We start from the raw sequence: 12,333 nt of genomic DNA, 5'->3' as shown, positions 1-12,333 counted from the left end.
GCAGGTTCCCAACAAAGGAAAACATAAATAAACCTTATTCCTAAGATAATGGACTATATATATTGTCTTTAGTAGTCACAACTATTTATAAGCATTTTGCATTTATCATTTAATATATGCATTTTTTAAAGAGTAGGGAGAACCCCATGGACAGAGAAGCCTGATGGGCTACAGTCTATAGGGTCACAAAGAATCAGACATGACTGAAGTGACTTAGGATGCATGCACATGGAGATAAAACAGAGAAAATTTGATAGTCAGACATGGATTCTAAAAATACATATAAACTGTAAGATACTGCTATGAGAATAGGTCTTGGAAGACGGAAATTACTGAAGAGTGAATTGCCAGATTAGTCTGGATGAATTAAAGATGACAAAAAGAGTTCAAAATAGGGTGAAGCAGTAGTCTCATTTTAAAATAATAAAATTTAAACTCTCATTTATTTTGAAAATGGGTAAAATGAATATTAAAATTATGATAGGGAAGCATATGCACTATGTTAATATAGATGCTGTTCTAGCCATCAGTAGACTTTCTTGGTAACAAAATGTGCACGATCTTCTTAATTCACTAAACATGAGAACCCAGCACATCAACCCTACACTGCCAGTTGATTTGCTCCTGATTATCCTCCGGTATTATCATTGCCATCAGCCCACTTAGGCCTTAGTGCGGTTACTGGCCTGCACAAAGTGCCTTCAGGGCCTGACCTTTACATAGTTAAGGTTTAATATGATATTTCTGTGCTCACATCATGTCCATAGGCTGATAGAGAACACATTTAAACGTGTTAATGGTTTAGGGGCCTCTGAACCCGTGAAACAAATTAATCTAAATGGAATCTGATTAAGGAGAATGAACTTGCAAGCTCTTCTATTTCAGGTGAAGCGGATTTCTGAAGATCCTCCTTGCAAATGCCCGAGCAAGTTCTGTGTGGAGAGGCTCTCTCAAGGAAGATACCGTGTGGGAGAGAAGATCCTTTTCATTAGGGTAAATTTTCACTTTTCACTTGACAGCTTGTTCTCCTGAGCATGTACAGAACTTGAGTCGGGGGTTACAGGGAAAATATGACCAGTAACTAAGCAGGAACTTCCCAAGTGGTGCTTCCAATTGGGTTTGAAGACATGAGGTATGGAAATTTTTATTATCATACATAATTACTGCTGAGGGCTAAATAAATACAACTTTATCTTTTTACATATACACCAAAGAGATCATAGAATCAAATTGAATGAGGAAAAGAAGAGAAAACAAATTCTTTTTTGGTCTAGGCATTTAGTTTCAAAGGAACAAAATTTGCTTCAGTGGGTAATAAGAAACACTATTCTGCCCCGGTTTTCCATATCTTAAGTTTGGGAAATGATCAACCCATAGGTCCTGATAACTTTCAAATTATTTGAATATGGCTTTTGAAAAAGTTTGGGTTATGAACCAGGGTGAGGAAAGTCAAAACTCATTATGACAGAGTGATTAAATGATGACTGCCATTATTTTACTAGTTTTCTGGGTTAGAATAAAGAAATAGGGGGCCTGTGCCAATGAATGATTTGGTGGCCTCTGGCCATTTTTCAGTCATCCTAATTAAAAATCTGACTAGATGTCATAAACAGTTTTTGATTTTAATTATTGACTTAATAAAGTAACATTTCAGGCTGTGATCTGCTGTTAATCATCAAGAGAATTTAATCCCTCAAAATGTTTGTTGCTTTTCCTAAGACCAAGAGAGAACAATCCCAAAAAACACTGACATAGAAAGCACTATTCCTTAGAAAGTCATAATTGCACAATTCTTCTGATAATTCTGTATTTAACACACTTACTGCTGTTTACTGTTCTCAGCATTGGCTAGAGTTAACAATTTCATGTCTAACCAAATTCCAAAGTTTGTTGACAACACCCAATGATTTGACTTATGTATGGATTATGATTATTATGTATTTTTGGTGTTGTGAACACATTTTCTCATTACTCATTTTAGTCACTACAATAACAACCAATAAGAATGAAAAATTAAGAATGTGTATGGATTACTGAGAAAGAGCCCAGAATACGTTTCTGCAGATGATATCTTTGCTAAGCATATGCTTTACTGTGGGTTTGTAGAAACCAATGTATGATTGGATACTTTGCATACATGGCTATCTAATGTTTACTTATGTAAATGCATCTGTATGCTTATGTAGATATGTTGATTTATATGCACAAGTCTCTAAAGGTGAGGGAGAAATCTCTACTCAATATAAAGAATCCTTTAGTACAAGGGGATATCTCCAAGGTTTTTAACTGTCACTTCTAGGCAAATATGCTAATAATCCCATGCTACAGTGGGAATTCTCTTGTTTCTAGTTTATCAAAAACAATTTCTCAAAGCCCCAGATTTGGCATTATACCTTCCAATGAGCAGCACTGTTTTTGAACTACCTAATAACCCTGATGCCTGGAGGGATTGGGGGTAGGAGGAGAAGGGCATGACAGAGGATGAGATGGCTGGATGGTATCACCGTTTCAATGGACATGAGTTTGGGTAAACTCTGGGAGTTGGTGATGGACAGGGAGGCCTGGTGTGCTGCAATTCATGGGGTCGCAAAGAGTCGGACACGAATGAGCGACTGAACAGAACTGAATAGACCAACAAAGCCAAATGCAGTCAATTTCTATCTATGATACAGATAAAGATTTGCTCTCTTCCAAGGTTTAAATCTATCAATTATTTTTCACTGTCTTTGGAGTGATGATGAAACCTCCTTGTTGACTTCTGTAGTAACAGAGATTAAGGTATTTCTATTTAGCCAAGCTGTGTGTCTTTGAAATGTAAACAGATGGCTTTCAGCCTAATGTCATGATCTTGTGGAGGAGAGAGAGGTAAGAATTTTCCTTTGTTCTTTTGTTCATTCAATTAGTTGATAACTACCCAGGCTTCAAGTACTGAAAAATCACTTGGCAGTATAAAGCTGTATAAGCTTGTAGGAAGGTTTTCAGAAATATGTCTTAGATGCCATGAAAATGTCTATACTATTTGATTTGTCAACCCCAATGCAACTCCATGTAAATATTTTAACAATAGTATTCCATGTAAACAATCTAACAATGATTTTAAAAACTGGTCCTCAGATATGCAGCAGTATCATCTGGGAAATGGTTAGAAATGCAAATTCTTGAGCCTGTCTCCAGACCTATTGAATCAGAAGCTCTGAGGGTGGGGCCCAGACACCTGTGCTTTAACAAGCCTTCTACATGATTCTGATGTGTCCTAAAGTTTGAAACCACTAATCTAAAAGAAAGAACTAACTATATGAATGAAAAGAGCTGGTTTTTAACAGTACAATTAGAAATCACTTGCATATCTGATCATGGAAGAATATAACCATTGAGGTACTAAGAATGATTATTTTAAAGACTTCGCTGTATCGTGAGAAAAAACCTGAAGATACAATGTTAAGTGGGAAAACAGACTTTGAAATTGTATTTACATATAAAAATATCTGTGTATAAATCCAATATAATTAAGACTTAAAGGGAATAGGAATAATTGAAAAATTTTTTTAATTTTCAGAAGGCATTAAATTATGAGTGAATGATTTTTTCTGTTCTACATTTACTTCTGATGATATTAAAAAATAAGGATTCTTTAAAAGCAAAGTCAGCAACCTGATACCGTTGCAAATGTGAGAATAAATAAATGGACTTCTAAAATGTATCAGATTAATTAGCTCACTGCTCATTTTTCTGGTCTTTTGCCTAAGCGTTTCATCTTCTGGACAAGAGTAGAGAGGTTTATTGGTGCCATGGTGTTGTTTAGACCAGGGAGGGCTTTGCATTTTGTTGTGAACTTGTAGCATATTTTTCCTTGGATGAAGCTCTCATCTTTCCTTATTGTTCTTTACTATTTTATATTTCCATTGTGAAAACTCACACAAATTGTTTGCAGTTAGCCCTAGGAAATGTATAAACATATTAATGTCCCTTCTCTTTTCAGACCCCATCAGTAAGCCATATGCTCAGTTTTCTCCCTGCTGAAGTTTTAATGACTAAAAATTTTATAGTCATTAAGGTTTTTATCATTTGATATCCCTTTCCTTCAAGGCTCAGTTTTTAATGACATGCAAATAATCTAATACAATAAACTGACCTGTGCTAATGCATGAATTGGATGTAAATGACTCCAGTGAATAGAACTTCCATGGGGGTAAGATCTTGATACTTAACACAGTTGCTCTCGTGTTCTGATAGTGGAGTGTGAGAGCAAGCCAGTGGGCTCACATGTGGTGAAGTAGCTGACTTTTTTTGTGCTTTAGGCACTAAAACAATGAATAATTTTTTGCTTAATTACAGTTTACCACTACCGTAAATTTAGCGTTGTTCAAAATGTGTTTCAAGGATTTATAGTTCTAGAAGATGTTGCTGCTGCTGCTGCTGCTGCTGCTGCTGCTAAGTCACTTCAGTCCTATCTGACTCTGTGCGACGCCATAGATGGCAGCCCACCAGGCTTCTCTATCCATGGGATTTTCCAGGCAAGAGTACTGGAGTGGGGTGCCATTGCCTTCTCCATAGAAGATGTTAAAAAAAATTATTCATAAAAAAGAAGGGTATGACCATGGTTTAAACAGATTTTTTAATAACTCTTATTACTGATAATTGACTGTATTAGCCTCTATCTTAGCACCTGTGATATATCTCACTTTAACTTCTCAGTGCAATGTTGCCATTCTCATTGTAAGCTGAGAAACACAGAGGTTGACTAACTTCCCAGATTATAAGCAAACAAGTGATGAAGCTCAGTTCAGTTCAATCACTCAGTTGTGTCTGACTCTTTGCGACCCCATAAGTGATGAAAGTAGGGAAAACCATGAGATTATTCACGTATGACCTAAATTAGATCCCTTACAATTATACAGTGTGAGTGACAAATAGATTCAAGGGATTAGATCTGATAGACGGGGTGCCTGAAGAGATTCAAGGGATTTTATCTGATAGAGTGCATGATGAATATGGACAGAGGTTTGTGACATTGTACAGGAGGCAGTGATCAAGACCATCCCCAAGAAAAAGAAATGCAAAAGGCAAAATGGTTGCCTGACGAGGCCTTACAAATAGTTTTGAAAAGAAGAGAAGCAAAAGGCAAAGGAAAAAAGGAAAGATAACCCATTTGAATGCAGAGTTCCAAAGAATAGCAAGAAGAGATAAGAAAGCATTCCTCAGTGATCAGTGCAAAGAAATAGAGGACAATAATAGAATGGGAAAGACTAGAGATCTCTTCAATAAAATTAGAGATACCAAGGGAACTTTTCATGCAAAGATGGGCACAATAAAGGACAGATATGGTATGGACCTAACCGAAGCAGAAGATATTAAGAACAGGTGGCAAGAATACACAGAACTATACGAAAAAATCTTCATGACCCAGATAAACACAGTGGTGTGATCACTCACCTAGAACCAGACATCCTGGAATGAGAAGTCAAGCGGACGTTAGGAAGCATCACTGTGAACAAAGCTAGTGGAGGTGATGGAATTCCAGTTGAGCTATTTCAAAGCCTAAAAGATGATGCTGTGAAAGAGCTGCACTCAATATGCCAGCACATTTGGAAAACTCAGCAGTGGCCAGAGGACTGGAAAAGGTCAGCTTTCATTCCAGTCCCAAAGAAAGGCAATGCCAAAGAATGTTCAAACTACCACACAGTTGGACTCATCTCACATGCTAGCAAAGTAATGCTCAAAATTCTCTAAGCCAGGCTTCAGCAGTATGTGAGCTGTGAACTTTCAGATATACCAGCTGGATTTAGAAAAGGCAGAGGAACCAGAGATCATATTGCCAACATATGTTGGATCATTGAAAAAGCAAGAGAGTTCCAGAAAAACATCTACTTCTGCTTTATTCACTATGCCAAAGCCTTTGACTGTGTGGATCACAAAAAACTGTGGACATTTCTTAAAGAGATGAGAATACCAGACCACCTGACCTCTCTTCTGAGAAACCTGTATGCAGATCAGGAAGCAACAGTTAGCTTGCCATGGAACAACAGACTTGTTCCAAATTGGGAAAGGAGTATGTCAAGGCTGTGTATTGTCACCCTGCTTATCTAACTTATATGCAGAGTACATCATGAGAAAGACTAGGCTGGATGAAGCACAAGCTGGTATCAAGATTGCCGGGAGAAATATCAATAACTTCAGATATGCAGATAACACCACTCTTATGGGCAGAAAGTGAAGAAGAGCTCAAGAGCCTCTTGATGAAAGTGAAAGAGGAGAGTGAAAAATTGGCTTAAAGCTCAACATTCAGAAAACCTGATCATGGCATCCGGTCCCATCACTTCATAGCAAATAGATGGAAACAGTGAAAGACTTTATTTTCTTGGGCTACGAAGTCACTGCAGATGGTTATTGTGGCCAGGAAATTAAAAGACCCTTGCTTCTTGGAAGAAAAGTTATGACCAACCTAGACAGTATATTAAAAAGCAGGGACATTACTTTACCAACAAGTTCCATCTAGTCAAAGCTATGGTTATCCAGTAGTCATATATGTATGGATGTGAAAGTTGGACTATAAACAAAGCTGAGTGCAAAAAAATTGATGCTTTTGAACTGTGGTGATTCTTGAAGAGTCCCTTGGACTTCAAGAGATCCAACGAGTCCATCCTAAAGGAAATCAGTCCTGAATATTCCTTGGAAGGACTGATGCTGAAGCTGAAATGCCAGTGCTTTGACCTCCTGATATGAAGAACTGATTCATTTGAGAAGACCCTGATGCTGGGAAAGATTGAAGGCGGGAGGAGAAGGGGACGACAGAGGATGAGATGGTTGGATGGCTTCACCAATTCAAAGGACATGAGTTTGAGTAAACTCTGAGAGTTGGTGATGGACAGGGAGGCCTAGTGTGCTGCAGCCCAGGGGGTCACAAAGAGTCAGACACGACTCACCAACTGAACTGAAGTGATGAAAGTAGGATTCAAATGTCCGACTCCTGAATTTATACTCTTTAGCACTAAATAATACTGGTTTATTTATCTGGGATTATCTGAGATTTCCTGGAGGGCTGAATAACTAATGTGATATGTTAATCATGAGAATGAGATATGATATGTAGTAGCATTTTCTAAATGTATCTGACCATGGAAATGGTCCCTATGCCACCTTTCTCCCCCAGAGCATTATCCTGGGCTAGGAGGTCATGAAAACATACTTTGGGAAAGACATTATCAATCAAATCAAATTAAAAAATAATCAAATCAATCAAAAAATAATTTGTAACATAAAATTGTATGAAAGTTTTCTACAGTTTGCCAGTGTTAAAATCCATTTATATCAAAGTGTGGCTTCCCAGGTGGCATAGTGGTAAAGAATCTGTCTGCCAATGCGGAAGTAGGAGACACGAGTTTGATCCTTGGGTTGGGAAGATCCCCCGGAGTAGGAAATGGCAACTCACTCCAGTATTCTTGCCTGGAAACGTCCCATGGGCAGAGGAGCCTGGTGGGCTATACAGCCCATGGAGTTGCAAAAAGCTGGACAAGACTGAGTATACATGCATACACATAGCAAAGTATTTCTAAGAAACGTTGAATTTATAGTTTTATATGTAAATTCCATTTGGAAATTATGATTCAAGGAAATGCCTGGAAAACCTTAAAGGAAAGGCAGCTAAAAGTTAATAAACATCATTTGCACCAGGCATTATAACAGGTGCTTTATGTAAATGTCTCACTGACTTCTCTACCACTGAGCTGGGAAAATGTTTTTATCCTTTTGTTATACATGAAAAGACAAAGACCTAATTAAGTGTAGGGTCTTAAGTAAATAGTATGATGCACAAAATCTAGATTTTGACTCCCAAATCCATAACACACTCCATCCTAAGCTGCCTGCCTATGGCATGTCCATTAGATGCAGATTTTTATTCACAAGGTTAGTACTGTAAAAAGGATTTGCACTTTTTTCCCATAAGTTTAAGGCTCAACTATATAGTAGTGTATTCTTTATCATTTTTACTTTACAAATATTCACACACAAAAGGTATTACAGTTGCATAATCAATAGTACTATGCAGTGTAAGGCAAAGGAATTAATTTGTTTGCCTGACTGTATTGCGGCAGTAAGAAAAATTTTAATAATTATTAGGTGTTTACCTGTATGTCAGACACTATTCAAAATGGTTTATATGGCCTATGTAAGACAATAAGATATCTTACTTTCCACCATTATATCTTATTTATTTTTTTTAATTAAGGGATAATTGCTTTACAGAGTTTTTGATGGGTGTGAGGTTTAAGAGGGAAGGGACCTATGGCTTCCCATGTTCATACCTATGGCTGATTCATGTTAATATTTGGAAGAAAACATCATTATATCTTATACCTTTTTAAGGGAAGTCAAGAGATAATTTTTTACATTGCTAATATAGTTTTCTTGTCTTTTTACTAATTATTGATATTTTAAGTGGATTAATATTATTTTAAGACATTTTAATAGCAGATTTTTATAATTGGGTAAACCATATCAGTTTTCATTCTAACACTGAAGAGTCTGTATATTTTTTTCTTCATATTTTAAGAAATCTGACTATTTAGGAAGCCTAAGGAAAAGGCAATAAATAATTTAATTGGAACTCAGCAAACGTATTTGAAATGTTATGCAGTCACCTTCATTATACTAGTTTTGAATTAAGTCATCACAAATCAATGGAAAAACCACACACATTATTATTGATTCTTTGTATTTTCTTCTTTACTGTAAAAAATCTTCAGGGTTATACCTCTGTGTAGAAAACAACTCACTACAACAAGCCAAGCAAAAGAGGTACCAGAGCTCTGTTACTATAGCAACTCAACCTGGCAATGTCTTCTGGGACTTGCTCTAAGGGAAGGTCCAATGATAGGGAGTAATGTGACTTTCTTTTCTGCTCTTATGACATATATTGATTTACTGTGCATAAAAAGTAACATGGTTCAAATTGCATACCTTTCCTGGTAATGAAAAATGGGCTCTTGTGTGAAAATGAAAAGGAGTTTTAAACAAAGAGCAAGGAGTAAAACTTTCATTTATCTTAGTGGAAACATTGCATAAACAGCCCTTCTTCAGTAGTTGAATGTTGAAAATTCATTTTCTTGAATAACAAGGATATAAATATTTCATATATTTAGCAATTTATGGGAGCAGTGATTATGATTTCAAAACTATCTAATGGGATATATTACTTTTAGGGAAAAAAATGGTCATGTTTGCCTCTGATACACATATAGAATCTCAAAGCTTTTATAATGTTCTAATCTATGATGAGAGAAACATGGCTGCTATTAGGGCATGAATATTTCCAGACTGAGTACCTTTCTTTGCCCAACTGCCTCAAAACTGAACACTAATTCAGGTAAAGCAAGCAAGAACATTTAAAATGTATTCAAACACTTTAAGATTTCTTCTTAATAATGTCTTTGCTCCATTAAAGACACTCTCATTTCTTTGTAATTTATTCATGTTCAATGAGGCTGGCCCAATAGGATATAATTTACACTTTGGTAACACATCTCTCAAAGGATTTTGCAAATGTTAATGTCTTTTTAACCTCTTCTTTCAGAGAAAAGTATATATCCTAGATGAATGAAAAATAAACAAATAGTGATTGACCACAGCTATAAAAAAAAAAATCAGCTGAATGGATATTAACTTTTCTGAGATTTATTCCTTGAGAATGAAAACCTTTAAACATAGAAAAACGTGAGCTAGACTTTGTCCATGATTGCACTCAATACTACATTTGACACTAAATTGGAAAACAAAAAAAAAATACAACTTGATATCTCTTAAAAGAATTGAAAGAGTAATATATCTGGGCCATTCTCTATATTCTTATTTAATAGTTAGAGAAGTATATCAAGTGTGATGAACAATAAATAAATAAGAGCTCAAAACCAAAAACTCTTTTCCTTGAGAATTTGCCAATATTTGCCACTTAGCAGTGAGTAGATTTTTTTAAAAAATATTGTCTACCTTTTAACTGAACTGATAAGCATTTTTACTTATCTCAAATTGGATCAGCAAAGTTTACCATGCCTTTAAGTTTTACAATACATGTGTGACTCTATTTCACCTTGAATCATTTTCTTTTGCCATTCTACTACATCTAGAATAAATGGATAATATTTTTTACTAGCCACAAATAAAATTATTTAAATTTACAAAAATGTTGGAAAAGTAAACAGCTTCAATTGAGGAAATACATAGGACCTATGATTTTTATTCCCACTTTCTGCATTGCTGTACCTTCCTGTCATTGAGAAAAATTCATTGTACTGAATTTATCATGGATTCTTTTGTATATATATATATGGACAATAAGGAAATCAAGTATTAGGAAGTTAATTACTCCCCAAATGTCACACAGCTATAGGAGTTAAAATCTTTCTTTGAATTCAACATATCTGATTTCAGAGCCCATGTTTTTAACTATATGCTGTTCATTCTGTGTCAGACTATCTAGTCACTGGCATGTTGTGTTGTGAGTATTGCTGCTCATCTTTCAGCATCCACTGATAATTAACCTGTACTTAATGGTAGCTCCTAATTTGCTTATTCCTTTGCTGCTGTGGTTTGGTAAAGCATGGAATTTAATAGCCAATGCCTGTTAGAAGAGATTACCCAAGAAACAATCTTAGAAAACAATAACACCCTCCCCACCGACACACGCACAAAATTCAGAAAAACCAGGATGGTTTTCACATTGTTCAACATAGTTATTGATTTTTTTTCAGTATATTGGCCAGACTTGAAAGATCTTTCCCAAAAAATGATTTATTTGGTGAGTGAACAAAGGGATATTCTCAAATTACTACAGTTATATATTTCCATTTCCAGTTTGCTTTTATGTTATCAATATTAAATCCTGTTAATTTTGTTATATATGAAAGGATTTTCTGACCACGATATGGTGGGTTGGAGAGATGAAATTGCATTTTTACCTTTTAGTATTTTTAATGAAGGGTCTAAATTAGGCTCTTTATTAAAAAGTACAAAGTACTTTTTGTGTACTTTTTGTATACAGGTTGTGACAAAGTACAATCTGAAAACTTTTGGCATAGCAGTTAATCCTTTTGAAATCATTTTCCCTAAACGTAAGTTTTGAGTAATTTTTTATAATGCTTTTTCTTAATTGTGTTACTTGGTGGAGGGTAGAATATTTCTTTTGTGTGGTTTGTAAAGTATACTTGTGCTGTGCGTGCTGTGCTAAGTCACTGCAGTTGTGTCTGACTCTTAGTGACCCTGTGGACCATAGCCCACCAGGCTCCTCTGTCCATGGGATTCTCCAGGCAGGAGTACTGGAGTGCATCGCTGTGCCTTCCTCCAGGGGATCTTCCCAACCCAGGGATCAAACCACTGTCTCCTATGTCTCCTGCACTGGCATGTGAGTTCTTTACCACTAGCGCCACTTGGAAAGCCAAATTGCACTTACTTATACATTATGTCATATTTTCACGGGGGCTTCTCTGCTGGCTCAAAGAATGGTAAAGAATCTGGCTGCAATGCAGAAGACCCAGGTTCAGTCCCTGGCTTGCAAAGGTCCCCTGGAGGAAGGCATGGGAACCCATTCCAGTATTCTTGCCTAGAGAACCCAATGGATGGAGGAGCCTGGCAGGCTACAGTCCATGGGGTCCAAAGGGTCAGACACACAACTGAAGCAACTTAGCACACATATTTTTCATTACTAGTTTTTGAAAAAATCAGTGTGATTGTTAATTTATACATTTTCTTGATGATGAAGCTGCAGATAATAGATATTTAACAATTTTCCCAAGGTAATACAGCTAGCAAGTGGCTGATCCAGGATTAAATTATATTCTTTATATATTAAATTCCATATATTTAAAACATCACTGCATTTTGGACTGTTTTGTTGACCATGATGGCTACTCCATTTCTTCTAAGGGATTTCTGCACACAGTAGTAGATATAATGGTCATCTGAATTAAATTCACCCATCCCAGTCCGTTTTAGTTCACTGATTCCTAAAATGTTGACATTCACTCTTGCCATCTCCTGTGTGACTACTTCCAATTTGCCTTGATTCATGGACCTAACATTCCAGGTTCCTATGCAATATTGATCTTTACAGGATCGGACTTTACTTCCATCACCAGTCACATCCACAACTGGGTGTTGTTTTTGCTTTGGCTTCACCTCTTCGTTCTTTCTGGACCTATTTCTCCACTCTTCTCCAGTAGCATATTGGGCACCTCCCATCCTGAGGAGTTTATCTTTCAGTGTCATACCTCTTTGCCTTTTCATACTGTTCATGGGGTTCTCAAGGCAAGAATACTGAAGTGGTTTGCCATTCCCTTCTCC

General features: G+C 36.4%; 1 protein-coding gene across 1 annotated transcript in view; it reads left to right on the top strand.

Moving 5' to 3' along the window:
* The window catches only part of GAS2 (growth arrest specific 2), a 137,992-nt gene that overhangs the window by 75,370 nt on the left and 50,289 nt on the right, over nt 1–12,333 (top strand). Inside the window, exon 7 of the mRNA XM_040255644.1 lies at nt 886–993. Within this exon, the coding sequence (XP_040111578.1) occupies nt 886–993 (108 nt within the window). The remainder of the gene's footprint in view (nt 1–885; nt 994–12,333) is intronic.

Source organism: Oryx dammah, unplaced genomic scaffold, assembly GCF_014754425.2.
Source record: "Oryx dammah isolate SB20612 unplaced genomic scaffold, SCBI_Odam_1.1 HiC_scaffold_15, whole genome shotgun sequence".
Taxonomy (NCBI): Eukaryota; Metazoa; Chordata; class Mammalia; order Artiodactyla; family Bovidae; genus Oryx; species Oryx dammah.
This window is presented reverse-complemented; position numbering and strand designations above follow the sequence as displayed.